Raw genomic sequence first — 17,557 nt, 5'->3', positions numbered from 1 at the left:
ATCGGAAAAAAATAACAATACTCACGGTAAATATCCAGCTTCCAGCCGTCCTCCTTTCCGGCATCCGGTATGACGGCCATCTCCGCCCGGCACGAGAGGTATTTGTTCTTGTCGTCGATCGTCGGCCGGAATGCCAATATAGACATGGTCACGTTGCCCTCCGGATCGGTCTGAAAGTGAAACGGACGTCGAAAATATTTGTTAATTATTTAATTCTAGGAAAACGGGCAGCTCGCGTTCAGGTCCTCGCTGACTGGATGAAACGAGGCGTCATCAGAGCTTTGGAAGGTACCTATGACGATGTTTAGCTTGGCAGGCAACCAGCAGAAGTGCAGAGCTAGGAAATTGTTTACTTTGTGAGGACTACTCCTTCTTGTGCGAGGGACTTGGACAAAATGTCGTTGCGACATAACATTACAAGTTTCAATTGAAAAGTAGCATGATCTTCTTTCGGGAAATTGAATTTGATTTTAAATCTTTTGATTCCCTTAGTCAGTTTAGACAATGAAAAGAAGTTGTTAGAAAAAACTTCATTACCCTCTAAAGTGCCCATTTAACAATAGAAAGGACGCTGTTGAAAAAGAAATGTATTTTTGTAAATTTCGAGAGTTCAATTGAAATCTAAGTGCGTCTTGCCAGCTCATACTACGATTTGCCACGAAATGCGATTTGTTATGTTCCCATGAAATGTTCTACCCTGCCCAATGCCAGGGCATCGATTTCGAAGTCGGAAAATTTACGAAACATGAAACTTCTCAGTGACAAAAGGGAACACTTAATAATCAACCGATCCGATTGCGATAAGACACGTTTGGGGCCGGAACGAACATTTCTCGGGGATATTTGGCCAGTTGATGATGAGCCGAAAATTTTCCATCGTTGGTTGCTACCTAGGATACGACTTGCGATGCTGACGACGAACGTGAACAGGAAAAATGCCTAGAAAAGCAATGTTTAGCATTCACCTGATTTATTTATGTGCTCGAATGAGGAAACCGATGAATCATGCCGGTAAATGCACGTGATTTACTGTTGAGGCTTTTCGTCGGCGTGAGAAAATCAATAATGATTGTGATGGGTTTGTGCACAAAATTACTTCATAATGTAATCTCGATAACTAACGATATTACTGATTTTTGCTATTTCAAATAATCCATCATTTGGAATAAAAAAAATGCCATAAGGTTAGTTACAAAAAAGTTAATTCAAATTCATCACATCACAATCCCTGTTACACCACAACCATTGGACACCGTTCTCCTAATGACCATTACTACGGACGTGATTCCACCCACAACGTGTTGAATATTTAAAATTATGTTAAACACCTTATTAAAGCTGGCAATCGTGACATCACGGAAATCACTTGATTACCGATTCAGTCGCGCACATGCAGATAAAGTGCAACATAACGTTACCATCAAAGGGTTTCCCAGTGTAATTAGTGGCATAGGTCAATGTAATACTCAATGGCAGCACGGTGTGTCGGGTAGAACAAAATTAATTTAAAAAAATCGGTATCGCTAAAACACCCACCAAACGAAAGCTGAAGGTCCCCTCTTTCATTTGAGACTAAAAGGAGAAAGTTCTATCGGCGGGTCTAGAACAATTTTTTTTTTCAAATATTACTATCTTTGAGGCTTGTGTATTTTCTTTTTTCAACCTTGAGTGTAGCCAAATGGGCTTGTATGAGGTCGCCCATTAGTAATGTGTCCTTTTAAAAGAGTAAACGGGTCAAATCAAAAATTAAAAATTTTCCTTACAAAATATTGCTTAGACATAAAGTGCAAAAAAAAATATTTAAGGCAGTTGAATAGAATTTCAGCAGTACCTGGGCATATATACAAATAAACTTTGACTTTTATGTGGAAGTAGTTATTGCGGCTGCAATTTTCTTATTTTTATTGACAGTGTCTTATGATTTAACAGTTTTACGATCAAAGTAGGCCGAGTAATGTCAACAAAACTAGAACATACATCAAAGTAGCTCGGATAACGGGGCACAACATTTGGAAGGTAATCCATTTCGGAAAACTAAAAGTTTTTTTATGATGCAATTTAAATCGTTCAAAAGCATGAATAACACGATCTAGAACTCCACACCAATTTTATCAATGTGATGGTCTGTCTTATATCCTTGTATGCCGTGGCTCGGAAAGAATTATCACATGCCGGTATTTGTTCAATTTGTGCACCTTTATGGTACCTAAGACTTAAACATTTTTAGTTAATTTAGACTATTGCAGTTAGGTATAGCTCCTTACTTTTAAAGAAACAACTACGACAAGAACCCCCTAAGTGACGAGGAAAACCAAACCAAAGAGTACGTTTTGTGTTTGAAGAAGTGTTTTTCCGCCACAATTATCATCGAAAGCAGTTAATATTCACTGTTTTAGATTTGTTTAGTAAAATTGTCTAATAACGGGTAGAGACGAACCAGCCAAGGGCTGAAAGTCTCTTTAATAAAGACAAATCAATCAATCAATAATAACGGGTAATTAGACATAAAACATATTAGTAACATTTGCTGTCTGAGCACATACATATTAATCAGAACGGATTGAAAATGTCTTAACTTGTTCTTGTTTCTACTTGCAGGTTGTTGATATTATGAAAACTTTTTTTCTGAAAGATATCAGAGATAGCAGTTAGTACTACCCCACAAAAAAGTTCGGAATTGCTCATTTAATTTATCTCATTCGCCACCATATACCCATAAGATTTACTCTCTATGAGCTTACATATTATTTGAAACCTTCTACATGGAATTGCGGCCCTTGTTTGTGAAATATGTAGTTCTGCAAGAACTACAACTTCTCATAAAGGGCAAACGTGGCAGAACTAGCGCTACTACCGATGACGCAGAAAGAAATTGCTCGTTGCAGTTGTGTTCTAGATGCTACAGGAAGATGATCAAAGGCAAGCAGCTTGTTTGCACTAAAGCTGAAGTACATTGAAACTTGTTGAACATCATTCAGACTTCTCATAAAGTTGCTGAGGTTGCTGAATATTTGCGGGCAAAACCCAGAGATCAGGCTGATCAGATGAAGCTCTCAAATATTCATGAACTACCATTCAGATGGAAACCGGCGTCAACGAGTGACCAGAACAGTAAACCGATTTTGTTCACCAATGATTTGTTTTTGTAAACGAAAAGTGCCCATAAAGCCACAGCTGCAAAGGCGTGAGTACCCAGCACAACCATGCTGAGGATGACGGGTTCGATTCCCGGTCAGTCCAGGACCTTTCCGTGAAGGAAATTTCATCGACTTAAATGAGCATGCAGTATTTTCGTGCGTCACACGCTATACACATGCAAAATTGTAATTGGCAAAATAAGTTTTTAGTTAAGGACAAGGTATTTGGAGTACATTGCTCAAAATTTCTAGAGCACCGTTTTTTAGAACCGTTGAACGGATTTGGATTAAAATGCATCACGCTGTTGACAACCACTAAACAATCAGCGTGATGTATTTTCATCCAAATCCGTTCAACGGTTCTAAAAAACGGTGCTCTAGAAATTTTGAGCTATGTACTCCAAATACCTTGTCCTTAAAAACTGTGAAAGTGCTTGTAGGAGATAAAATAAGAAAATTTCAAACAAATCAAACAATTGCATTTATTCTTATTACATCTTCTACAGTGCTCATTTAGACCTCTTCATAAAAAATGAAATTTCTCGAATTCAGCCAGTCACCCCCACATCTTAATTCTAATGCTAAAACAAACTTCTGGTCAAATTTTCAGCTAAATTGGTGAATATTTCAAGGTGCCTCAAGTCAAAAATGTGTTTTTTGATCATTTTTTACCTTTAAAAAATGCCCATGAAGGCTAGAAGCCATATAAAATATCGCGGCCGCCAGTAAATGAAAGTTTTTTCTATTCCTTACAACTTTTGTGAACATTATGTGCTGATCGGAGAATGTTTTGATCATATTTATTCGATTTTCAGTCATGCAAATACCCTATAAAGTTACATTTTTCAACAGTTTTTGTTCTACGAAATTCAAACACACAATTTTTTTGACAAGTACCAAATCATTAAATAATTGCCCACATTTTTCTGAACAATATTGCCATACATCATTTTCTTATCCGATCTACGAAAAAAATCACAAAAATCGAAAAGTAGGCTATGGACTGGCAAACCAAAGGTTCAGAGTTTGAGTAACGTCATTTTTATCGTATTTTTTATGAAATTTGAATGAATTTTTTTCAACATGTGAAAGTTGGTTTTCCTACAATTTAATACGCTAACCTAACGACGGAAAATTTTATGATTTTAATGAGCGGATATGATCCGCTACCCAGCTACCCAGTGAGGGCCGAATTACGGATTGAGAAATAAATTAGATAGCGTGTTCGATTTGTAACTACGCAAACATAAAAGTTCTGTCGGAGTGATGCGTACATGCATGCGTTTTCCCTACACCAGCCATCGATTGAAAACAGATTACAAGGTCAGGTAAATTGGAATAATGAATTGATTCGTTTATTTTGCATTTGCAAGGTGATATTTTCAGCATGATGATATTTAAAAAATACGATAAAAATGACGATACTCAAACTCTGAACCTTTGGTTTGCCAGTCCATAGCCTTACCATCTGAGCCAATCCTCACATTCTACTGTGACACATTATACGTCACTTTTGTCAAAGAAATGTTTGCTTGTGCCTACCTGTCACTTGAATCAATGATCAATCATCGCAATCATCAAGAAAAAGCAAAGCTACTAGGTATGTTTGATTATTCTGTCTGCCAACAGTTGCGTCAACCCCAGATATAAAAAAACTCAGGAAAGCTTCTACTTTTCGATTTTTGTGATTTTTTTCGTAGATCGGATAAGAAAATGATGTATGGCAATATTGTGCAGAAAAATATGAGCAATTATTTAATTATTTGGTACTTGTTAAAAAAAAAAGTGTGTTTGAATTTCGTAGAACAAAAACTGTTGAAAAATGTAACTTTTTAGGGTACTTGCATGACTGAAAATCGAATAAATATGATCAAAACATTCTCCGATCAGCACATAATGTTCACAAAAGTTATAAGGAATAGAAAAAACTTTCATTTACTGGCGGCCGCGATATTTTATATGGCGTCTAGCCTTCATGGGCATTTTTTAAAGGTAAAAAATAACCAAATAACACATTTTTGACTTGAGGCACCTCGAAATCTTCACCAATTTAGCTGAAAATTTGACCAGAAGTTTGTTTTAGCATTACAATTCAGATGTGGGGGTGACTGGTTGAATTCCAGAAATTTCATTTTTTATGAAGAGGTCTAGTGCTCATAGAACAAGCTAAGAAGCATGCTTTGTCCCTGTAGGGACGTTTCGCCAAGAAGAAGAAGAAGAAGAAGAAGAAGAAGAAGAACGAAGAAGACGAAATAAAACATGTGTCTTGAGTACCAGACGCGCATTGAAGTTGAGAAGCTGTTTGAGAAGAATATATGACGAAGTCACACCCCGAAATTTCAAGAGCACAAATCTGAAGAACCAAATGACGGTATATGCTGTAAAGGTGGTCGATTGGTGACCTGCTGGTGCTAGTCAAATACGAGACCCTAAAGACGTATACGCATCTGTCATAGGATGCAAACACATTATTGGAATCTAGATTGGAATTCAAAGGAACAGCATATAACTCGATTTTATACTCACTGTTCTAGTACTTTCACCACACTGTCCATAAACACAAAACTGTCATCTGCTGGATTTCCCATTCACATGGGACTATTGTGCTTTTATGTGAAGAATATTAAACATAATATAAAACATATATCGTCGGAAAATTATGCTTGCAATGGAAAAACAGTGTTTTGTCATAAATGTGTTCTTCGAAAAAAATATGAAAAAATATCATATTTTTTCAAAAAAAAAAAAAATTGTTCTAGACCCGCCGATAGAACTTTCTCCTTTAAGTCTCAAATGAAAGGGGGGACCCTTAGCTTTCGCTTGGTGGGTGTCTTAGCAATACCGATTTTTTTAAATTAATGTTCTCCACCAGACACACCGTGGGCAGGGAATAAACGTAATGGCTGCATCCAGCGACCGCACACCTATTCAACTAGTACGATATTAAAAATCAAACCAATTAATTTGCATAAACATGAAAAAGTGTCGACAAAACATGGAATGTGGACAGCGAATTGATTACAACTCTCGGTGCAAAACGGTGCCCGGTTGGTGCTGGTTTGCGGTCTACCCACAGCCAGTGATACGCGCAATTAAGTCTATAGAGTTTCGATACGTGGAATTTCATGACCCCACGACCCTCTGACGGCGGCGACGACGGCAAACCCTGAAACCCCGATGATTTGTAGACTCCATAAAAAGCCCCAACCTAATGCCCCACTTCATCTGGTGCTATTAATCTAGAAGAAAAATAGAAATTATGGCCGCTGGTAATAAACAATAATCCCCGCTTGAGAGATTCGAGGCACGCGTCCGTGGGTCAGTGATGCCAGTTGAACGATTTTCATCTGTGTCGAATAGACTGTATACCAACCTTGTTTTTATGCACTCCTGAAATTCTTTAAAAAAGTGAGTACACACTTAGCTTTACATTGTTCAACATCACATTTAAGATAAGAAATAATCAAAAATAGGGTTTCGAACTACTTCGACACCAGCACCAATTCCCGGCACCTCACAAAAAAAAAACAAATCAAAATATCACTTGCCGCATATTTTCCAAACCCACTTCCGTAGGTAATCATCTCCCGCAATATTTACGCAACGGGATCCACAGTCAATGAGCTACACGTTCACTCTGAAGTCGCACAAGTCAGGCCAAACATTTCAATAGGTCCTATCTGCATTTGAGAGGCTCTCTTTGTTCACTTTCTCTTTCAATTATTGCAATGTAATGGTACACTTTTCAACTACTTTTGCAGTACAAATCAAAAGACGATTGTTTTGACCATCGTTCCATGCAAGGAGACAATCATAATTCAAATAAACAGCTGAGATATTAACGAAAGAGAGGAAAACCAAAGAGAGCCTCTTTTCTGCAGATTGGACCTTTAGACATGTTTGGCCTGAAGTGTTCAAAACAAATATTACACGCAGGCGAGTGCACTTCGTCAGCACAAAGATGGGTGCCGAAGTGATTCCCCATTTGATTTTGCTGGAACTTCGGCACTGGTGCCGAGAATTGGTGCTGGACTAGGTGCAGTAAACCCGCTCAAAATCAACTTTAGGGCAGAAAATCTTCACAACAACCACTGTTTTCAACAAGTTCACGCAATAAGGTATCTAATTCAGGAAGAAGAAGTGGACGAAAACGGATGTTTCATTGTGAATTTAGATAATGCACAATTTAGTTTAAATGTTGTGCCGGAAATGGGGTCAAAACCCCTAATTACTGCAGGCATGGATTATTTCAGATTTCTATCCAGAGATCTCTGTAGAAATTCTTCCAGGAATTCGCTAAGAAAGCTCTCCTGAAATTTCTTAAGAAACTCCTCCACGAATTACTTCCTGGATCAGTGGCATAGCCAGAAATTGTCTCTGGGATGGGTTTTCAACGGTCAATGAAACTTTTTTGATTTGACACTTACATTTTGTAATGAGCAATTGTATTCGTAGTTTAAAAATAGCGACGCAGCCGAAAAATTTTTTCATCGCAAAGCGCTTTATACTGAAAATTTGTTCCAAAAAATTTTGGCTCTGGGGGGGGGAGGGTTAAAACCCTAAACCACCCCCCCCCCCGTGGCTACGCCAGTGTCCTGGAGACTTCATGGGGTTTCTTCAGGAATTCCTCCAAGGATTCACCCGGGAATTCCTTCTGTGATTCTTTCAAGGACAATTTCAGGGATTATTTAAAAAAATCCCTAAATAATTCTTCTTGGGATGCCTTCAGAAATTCCTTCTGGAATTCTTTCTGAAACTCCTCCAGGAATTAATTCAAGACTTCCTCCAGAAGAAACTGTTTGAAGATTTCTTTAGGAATTCCTCTTGGGTTTGCTTCTGAGACCCCTCATGGGGTTTCTTCAGGAATTCCTCAAAGAGTTCTCTTTTTAGGAATTTTAGATTTTAAATTCCCTCAAAAATTTCAGCTATTTCCTTGGTACATCCTCTTTGGATATCTTTAGAAACTCATCCTGGAATTCCCTCAAAAATTGCTTAGATTTCTTCAGGAATTCTTCGTGGGATTCCTCCAGGAATTCTTCCAGGATTCCTCTGGAAATTGTTGCAGCGATTCCTCTAAAAAAATTCTACAGGGATTCATCCAAGAATTCCTCTACAGATTTCTCAAAGAATGTCTCTAGAGATTTTTCCAAGAATTCCTACAGGCATGTCTTCAGGAATCTCTCCAGGGGTCCCTTCGGGCATCCTTCTTGGGAATCCATAAGGAATTGCTGTAGGAATTCCTTTAAAAATACCTGCAGGCATTCGTGAAAGAGTTTCTCCAGAAATTCCTCCTGGATTTCAATCAGGGACTCTACCAGGAACATCTTCAAGAATTTCACTAGGAATTCCTCACGAATTTCATCGGAAATTCTGCCATGAATTCCGACAGTAATTCCTCCAGGAATTTCTCCAAAAAATACTCCAGAGATTCTTTCAGAAATAATTTCAAGCATTTCTTCAGGGAATTTCCGGGATGCTCCCGGGAATTCTCCCAGCGTATCCTCCAGAAATTTTCCAGGAAATGGAAATATGGAGATTATGGAGATAAGAGACTCCTTCAGAGATTTGTCCAGAGATTCCACCAGGAACTCCTTTAAGGATTCCTCTAACGATTCTTTCAGAGATTCCTACAGGAATTCCTTCAAATCCTCTGAGAACTCCTCTTAGAATTTTTCTAGGAATTTGTTCAGAAATTTCTTCAGGGATACCTCCCAGAACTCCTCCACAGGTTTTTCCAGGATTTCATTCAGGGACTCCTCCAGGAATACCTTCAAGAATTCCACTAGGAATTACTCCAGGAATTCCTTCGGAAATTCTATCACGAATTCCTTCCAAAATTCCTCCGGAATTTATGCAGGGATTCCTCCAGGAATTTCATCAGACTACTACGTAAATTTCTCCAGGGATTTTCCCAGTTTATTCTTCGGGGATTCCTTTAGAAATTCCCCCAAGATTTCTTCCTCGAATTTGCCCAACAATTATACCAAGTATTCCTCCAGGCATTCCTACAAGAGTTTTACCACGAGTTCTTCTTGAAGTTCCTCCAGGAACTACTTCAGGAATTCAACCAAGAATTCCTTCAGTAATTACCCCAGGTATTTCTTCAATAATCCTACCAGGAATTTCTCCAGCAAATCCTCCAGGGATTGTTTCAGTAATAATTCCAGGAATTTTGCAAGGATCGTTTGCTCTAGAAATTTATCCAGGAATTTCTCCTCCAGGGATTCCTCCAGATATTCCACCATTAATTTCTTCAGGGATTCCTCTTAGTATTCTTTCAGAGATTCCGCCATAATTTCCTCCAATGATTTCTCCAGAAATTCTATCGGAAATTCCTCAAAAAAATCCTCTAGGAAAATCTCAAGGAATTTGTTCAGAAATTTCTTCAGGGATTCCTCCCAGAAATCATTTAAAGTTTTTTCCAGAAATTCATTCAGGGATTCCTCCAGGAATAGAGCAGTAGAGATAGTTCCATGGAATTTTCTCAGGAATTCATCTAGGGATTTCTCCAGAAGTCCCTCCAGACATTCCTCCTGAGGTTCCTCCAGAAATTGCTTCAGGGCATCCTCCAGGAATTCCTCCAGGGATTTTTCCATGAGATTCTCCAGAATTTTCTCTTAGAATTCCTTCAGGTATTCCTATATAGATTTTTTTCAGAAATTTCTCCAAGAAATGGTCTCACAATTCCTCTAGGGAATCCTCCAGGTATCCATCCAGGGGTCTTTTAGAATTTCTTCCAGGGTTTGCTCAAGGAATTCATCCGGGAGTTCCTTCAGGGATTTCTCTGGCAAAACATCTAGGGATTGCTCCAGGAGTTCTTCCGGAGGTACCTCCCAGAATTCCACTAGTGATTTCACCAGTTATTCATCTAGGAATTCATCAAGGAATTCCTCTAGGCATTCGCCTCGAAGTTTCTCCAGGGGTGTCTTCTGGAAATCTTCCAGGTATTCCTTTAAAAATTCCTCTATCGAACTCTGCAGGAATTCCTAAAGGTATATTTTTGGAAGTTCCTTCAAAAATTCTTCAGGGATTCCGCCAAGAATTTGTCCATTCCTCCAGGATTTCCTGCAGAGATTCCTCTAGGAATTGCTTCAACGATTTCTCCAAAGATTTTTCCAAGAATTCCTCTAGGGATTACCCCAGGAATTCTTTCAGGAATTTTTCCAGGATTACCTGAACATATTTTGAATAACTTTAATTTCTAGAGGAATTCTTCCAGTGATTTGTTTTGCAATTCTTTAAAATAATTTTCCAGATTTCTGTCGCAATTATCCCCGAAAAATCTTTAAGGTGTTCATCCACAGATATTTTCAGGAATCCATCCATGAATCTCTTCAAGTATAACCCCTGTAGCTCCTAAAAAGCAATTTCAGGAATACATCCTGTGATTTTTTCACAGTTACTGTGACTTACATATAAGTACTTATATGCTAGAAGCGTTTTCAGACAGTTCTCCAGGAAATCCTTCAGAAATTCACCCAGGGTTTCATTTTGGAATTTCTCAAGAAAATGCACTACGAATTCTCTAACGAATTCTTTCTTGAATTCCTCCAGAAATTTCTTTTGAATTTATTCCAGCTATTCGTCCAGGAATTCCTTCACGTGATTTCCAAGAATTCCATCATTTGAGAGCTCCCCGGAAATATCTTCAAGAAATTCCTCAGGAATTTCCTTCGGAAATTTTCACTGGGACACCTTGAGGGTTTCCTCCAGTGATAGTTTCAAGGCTTTTACGAGAATACCATCAAAAAATCCTATACGGTTGTGTTCTGAGATGAGCATATGCAGTATAGGAGTACCTACATAAAACTGTCTTATTTGGCAAAATCTAGCAAGGATGTACTCGTAACGATACAACTGAAGGTTTATTCTTAGAGGAATAGAGATCTAGGATATTCGAGGATTCCTAATAAGCATACCCAAAATTGATGATTAATTACAAAAAGAACTCTAATTTGTCATGAAAGACATTCCAAGACATTTTCAAAAAATCTTCGGACGGGTTTCCATGATGTTCTTCTGGAGAAAATTTTGAAGGAAATCATGAAGAAAATGCTGGGTTAGTTCTAAAAAGAGTTCGTAGTTTCCAAAAGAGTTCAGCTATGATTTGTTACGATAGTTTTGTAGATATTACAAAAATATATTAAAAACACCAGAAGGGTGTTAACAATGCACGAGTGAAGAAAAATTCTTAACCTTCAAGAAATTGACCACCGTTACGAGCACCACGCTGATTTGTGTAGAAAAAGCGAGATCATATCAACGTAATGTTTTCGTAAAAATATGCAATTCCACGAAAACACAAAGATTTTAAGATTTGTTCAGAAATTTCTCCAGAAACTTTTCAAGACATATTCCCTTGGAATAACTTTCAGAGTTCATCCAGCAGTTTCTCATGATTTTTTTTTCAAGGAATTAAGGAGATACCTTGAGAAGTTTCTTCTGGTCTTATTTGTGCAAAGATTGCAAAGATTGTTGGTTACTGAACAACGGTACTTTAAGGGTCAATTCCGCAATCCCCGTATTGAAACACGTCAGCAGAGTGTAGTTTAACGATTGATTGTAGATTCTAGCCTGTACAACGATAACAAATGTACATAAAATTGAATGTTTTAGCATGTTACACTCCCGATCAAAAGTTTGGGGTCACCCCCTCAAAAACATTTCATTTGTTTAGGCCCATATCTCCGCCAATTTGCATCCGATTTCAAAACCCTAGGTTTAATTCCATGTTTTACGATAGTGACCCCAAACTTTTGGCCGATGACATGAAGAGCTACTTTACTTAATAACTTTTTTTTCTAGATTTTTTAGCTAAGTTCTGTAAAAAGCAGTTGAAAGCTAATAGAAAATGGGTTATATTACTGCTCTCATCTTAAAATTTGGTCGACCCAATTTCCAGCGACACTGCCGTAAGTTTGTATTATTTTTTAAGAAAATTTGGCAACTTTGGGTTAAGTTATTTTTTTGAAAAGTTTCTTTTAAATCATGTTCAAAGTTTCTTTGACTTATTATCTTTTGAAAAGACCTAGGTTTTTGAAATCGGACGCAAATTGGCGAAGATATGGGCCTAAAAAAATTACATGTTTTTGAGTGGGTGACCCCAAACTTTTGATCGGTAATGTATATAGTAAATTAGCATAAGTTGTGTTGTGTTGCATGTTTGTTTTGTATATAGTCATGTCAATTCTTGTGTGTTTCGTATCGTTAACTTACCTTTAGTGCCTTGGATAGTCGGTTGTCGGATTGTCTAGCTTCGGTTGTAGTTTTAGTCGCTAGAATTCATACGTTTTTATGTAATTTAGAAGAAATTCAATTAATAGATTTCTTACCGTGATTATACACAATTTTAATTCAAAGTTCACGGCAGCTGTTCAACTACAAACCTAGTTGCTAGCACGAATTCATTATTATAAATGCGCATGATACAAATAATTCACTCTAGATTTAAGTACCGTAATCCGGGGTCAAATTGATCACTTTAAAACAACTTTTACGGATAACATCAGTGGCAATTCACATATTGTCAAAAGAATTTCTGTAAAACCAGTACCCAGTGGATCTCCATGGAACCATGTGACAGAATTTTGTTTAAAAAATTAAACTTTAAGTTAAATTACTCCAAAAATCAAAAAATTGGAAATGCCACTTTGGGGCGAAATTGATCAGTATACAATGGAGCATCGGTTGGAAAGGAAAATTTCCTTCTCCGCTTAATTTTGCTCTTCTAAACCCGAATAAAGCGTTTAAAATCTTACAACTAGTGAATTTTATACTTTAAATGCAAAATTAAATTTTGAAATTACCCCCTTAAACGCCTAAAGGTAGGCAATTTCATTTGATATAAGTGATTTTTTTTTTTTTACTTATTCATTTATTTGGAAGGCTCGGGCGCCACATGGGCATAACTGAGCCGAAATCTTTTGTTTTTACATTGATTTTACATTTTACAATTTATTACTGCCTTAAGACTATGTTAGTTTGGGAAGCCGAAGTACTCGCGGCTGTTTCGAGGTTAATGATTGAAAAAAAAATAGAAATAAAATTGGGAAGGACGGGTTTATGGGTTTAAAACTAAATTATTTGCTAACTTATACTAAAAACATTGATGGGACAAATTGTCCATATCTGTAACGGAACCAAAAAGAAAGGACTTTATTGGTAGACAACGACAAGAAGAGGACAAACGGAAGGGGGCGACGACAGACAGGGTCGAACAACAAAACCAAAAGGCAGACAACGAAAACAAGGAACGTACTACATCAAACTCTTACATCAACACGTTTCAAAAACTGGTAAATCAGGTTCATGTATTCCAAATCAAGTCCTGCCAACACTTCTCTAACGGGTTTCTCTTGTTTTCCTCGGACCCGGAGAATTTCATGCAGCTCAGATCTGACCTCACGATACTCATCGCATCCCCACACGACATGTTCGATATCCTGGTAAGCCACGCCACAGACACAGAGATTGCTTTCTGAGAGCCCAATACGGAAGGTATGTGCATTCAACAAATAGTGGTTGGGCATCAGCCGACACATTACACGAATGAAATCGCGGCCTAAATCCAACCCTTTGAACCATGGCTTCTTCGACACCTGTGGAATGATGGAGTGCAACCATCTACCCATCTCTCCATCTCTCCATTTGTGTTGCCAGCTGATCAAGGTCTCCTGACGGGCCAATGCGAAAAATTCGTCGAAGGCGATTTGACGCTCGTAATTATCGCCTCCGCTAGCGCCCACCTTAGCCAGAGAGTCCGCTTTCTCATTGCCCGGAATTGAGCAATGTGAAGGGACCCAAGCTATGGTGATGATGTATGAGCGTTTGGACAAAGCACTCAAGACTTGGCGTATTCCATTCAGGAAGTACGCTGAGTGCTTCATCGGTTTCATTGACCGAACAGCCTCCAGAGAGCTAAGACTGTCGGTAAAAATGAAGTAGTGCTCAGGTGGAAGAGTGCGAATGTACTCTAAGGTGTAGTATATAGCCGCTAGCTCAGCAATGTATACCGAACATGGATTTTGAAGCATGTAGGTGGCGCTATGAAATTCGTTGTAGACACCGAAACCACTCGAATCATCGGTTTTCGAACCGTCTGTGAAGAACTGTCTGTCCCCGCTAACATGCCCGAACTTACTTGCAAAGATCTGTGGAATACTTACGGAACGAAAAGATTCCGGAATACCGGTGATCTCCTCCTTCATAGAGAGATCAAAATCCACTGAGGAGCTGTCGAAGTTTGAGAAGTTGTCACGATTGGTGTTAACCGGAGATGGGCTTACCTCCAGCGTCATGTACCAGTAGTACACACTCATAAAACGAGTTTGAGGGTTCTGTTCGAGCAGCTTTTCGAAATTTTCTATGACCAATGGATTCACAACCTCGCATCGGATGAGGAACCGGAACGATAACTCCGCAAAGCGGTCTGTCAGAGGCTGTACACCAGCGAGTACCTCTAAACTCATAGTGTGAGTTGAGTTCATGCAACCTAACGCGATCCGAAGACAACGGTACTGAACCCGTTGAAGCTTCAGCAAGTGTGTTTTCGCCGCGGATTGAAAACAGAAGCTACCGTATTCTAAAACCGACAGAATGGTTGTTTGGTACAGCCTGATCAGATCTTCCGGATGTGCTCCCCACCATGTTCCGGTAATAGTTCGCATAAAGTTGATTCGCTTTTGGCATTTCTGTATCAGATACACAATGTGCTTCCCCCAGGTGCATTTGGAGTCGAACCAGACGCCGAGATATTGAGAAGACATGCTATGAGTGATTGTCTTACCCATCAGATGGAGCGGAAACTTTGCCGGTTTGTGTTTTTTAGAAAAGACAACCATCTCAGTTTTCTCCGGAGAGAATTCGATACCCAGCTTTTTTTTTTTTTTATAAAAATTGTAAAGAAGGGGGCTAAGACATGAACCCTGGGGGAGACCCATGTAGCTAATTCGTGAAACTGTCAAGTCGCCATGAGCAAAACTCATCTGCTTCTCAAACAGCAAATTATACAAAAAGTTGTTCAAAATTGGTGAAAGGCCACTTTCGTGTAGTTTGTCGGAGAGAACATCGACACAAACTGAATCAAAAGCTCCCTTAATATCCAAAAACACTGAGCCCATTTGCTGTTTTTGAGCAAAGGCTAGCTGAATTTCTGAAGAAAGTAACGCAAGACAGTCGTTCGTTCCTTTGCCTCTGCGGAAACCAAATTGTGTATCAGACAACATGCCATTCGATTCAACCCATTTGTCCAGTCGAAAGAGAATCATCTTCTCCAACAACTTCCGTAGACAAGACAACATCGCGATTGGACGGTACGAATTATGATCCGACGCGGGTTTCCCGGGTTTTTGAATAGCTATCACTCTCACTTGCCTCCAATCATCCGGAATGATGTTGTTATCCAGGAACTGATTGAACAAGTTCAACAAGCGCCTCTTAGCGACGTCGGGGAGGTTTTTAAGCAAGTTGAACTTAATGCGATCCATTCCTGGAGCGGAATTGTTACATGAAAGAAGAGCAAGTGAGAATTCAACCATCGAAAACGGCCTATCCATGTCGTCCCTATCCTCGGAAACATCACGAATTATTCGCTCCACGGGTACGGAATCTGGACAAACTTTTTTTGCGAACTTGAGAATCCACCGAGGAGAGCTTTCTCGATCCTCGTTTACCGACGACGCGTTACGCATTCTTCTCCCGACGTTCCAAAGAGTTCTCATTGATGTCTCGCGCGATAAACCCTCGACGAACCGACGCCAGTAACCGCTTTTCTTCGCCTTGATCAAGTTCTTAAACTTGCCTTCAAGGGCAGTGTACTGCTTGAAGTTTTCGACCGAACCGCGTTTCCGAAACTCTTTGAACGCAGCGGACTTCTCGCGATAGATTTCTGTACACTCGCTATCCCACCACGGATTGGGGGGTTTCCTGCGAACCGACGGACCTGGAACTGGCCGACGTTGTGCCTGAAGCGCGCTACTGATGATCAGTTCTGATAGAAACTGATACTCTTCCCGCGGTGGAAGAATTTCTACCGATTGCTCACCGTCGATAATTGCTTCCGCGTACTTTCCCCAGTCAATGTGTTTCGTGAGGTCGTAGGGAATGTCGATAGATGGAGGTTGACGTGAACCATTGGAAATAGAAACAACGATCGGAAGGTGATCACTACCATGGGGATCCTGGATAACCTTCCATGTACACTCCAGCGATAGTGAGCTCGAACAGATTGAGAGGTCTAATCGGCTGTTTCTAGGGCTGCCATCTTGAGCTGGAGGTGCCACTCGTGTAACTTCTCCGGTGTTCAAAATTGTCATGTTGAAGTCGTCGCAGAGGTCATATATCAAAGTTGAACGGCTGTCATCGTACAGTTCCCCCCAGCCTGTACCATGGGAGTTGAAATCCCCCATGAGCAGCCGTGGCTCAGGCATAACCGAGCAGATGTGGGCGAGATCCCTGCGAGATATCGCAGTTCTCGGTGGAAGATATATGGAGGCAACACTGAGGGTTTTACCTCGGATTGTCACCTCACATGCGACGGCCACACATGTGAGTCATCACATGCCTGTCATCGGTTGAAAATCGACTCTGTAAAATGAGTGCTGCTTTTTGATCCCTAAAAGCACCCCTCCGTACGAGTCGGACCGATCAAGACGGATAATGTTGAAATCGGAAAAAGGTAAGGTTACATCGGGTGTCAGCCATGTTTCGGATAGCGCAAAAACATCGCATTGTAAATTGTTAACTAAAAACTTGAAAGCGTCTAATTTTGGTACGATACTACGACAGTTCCAGTGTAGCACAGAAATCATATCTTCGACCTCGGTGATTAAATTAGCCATCGAAAGATACGAATGTCGCAAGGAGGGGCATTTTAGAAGCCAACTGCTTCAAAAGAGGAGACACACAAGGAAGAAGTGCTTTGACAATGCTCTTCACTGAGTCAGAAGCATTAAAGAAGTTGAGGATGATGTCTACGATGCCAGAAAGCGTGAACATCGGAGCACCAAGGGGTTGTTCCTGGTTCTCCGAATGCTGTCCCTCTGGCTGAGAAGTCGAAAAAATTGGGACATCTGGGATTTTTGATGTTCCCGGGAGCGAAGGAAAGTCTCGTTCATCTTGGATTTTGAATCCAGGAGGTGAACGTTTGGCGCCTTTCTTAACACTCTTAGAATTTGTCACGGTGGGTTGGGGGTCACTGCTAGGCAGATTCCGAGGTTTTTTGGTGGGTCTCTGGAGCCTCACCCGTTTCCTCGTTTCACCCTTAAAAACAAAGGGAACCCCGTCCCCGACCTCAGAGTCAGAGCCCTGATCATCGAGAGACAAAGACGAGTAGATGTTGCGTGATTCAACGACCGGAGCAGCTTGTCTCAGCATTTCGGCGTAGCTTCGCCTTGAACGCTGCTGCAACGATCGTTTTTGAT

General features: G+C 39.8%; 1 protein-coding gene across 1 annotated transcript in view; it reads right to left on the bottom strand.

Moving 5' to 3' along the window:
• The window catches only part of LOC109410900 (uncharacterized), a 325,034-nt gene that overhangs the window by 185,729 nt on the left and 121,748 nt on the right, over positions 1 to 17,557 (bottom strand). Inside the window, exon 3 of the mRNA XM_062857398.1 lies at positions 26 to 170. Coding sequence (XP_062713382.1) covers positions 26 to 170 — 145 coding nt within the window. The remainder of the gene's footprint in view (positions 1 to 25; positions 171 to 17,557) is intronic.

This window comes from Aedes albopictus, chromosome 3, assembly GCF_035046485.1.
Source record: "Aedes albopictus strain Foshan chromosome 3, AalbF5, whole genome shotgun sequence".
NCBI lineage: Eukaryota > Metazoa > Arthropoda > Insecta > Diptera > Culicidae > Aedes > Aedes albopictus.
The sequence above is the reverse complement of the archived record's forward strand: the minus strand, read 5'-3'. Positions and strand labels throughout refer to the sequence as shown.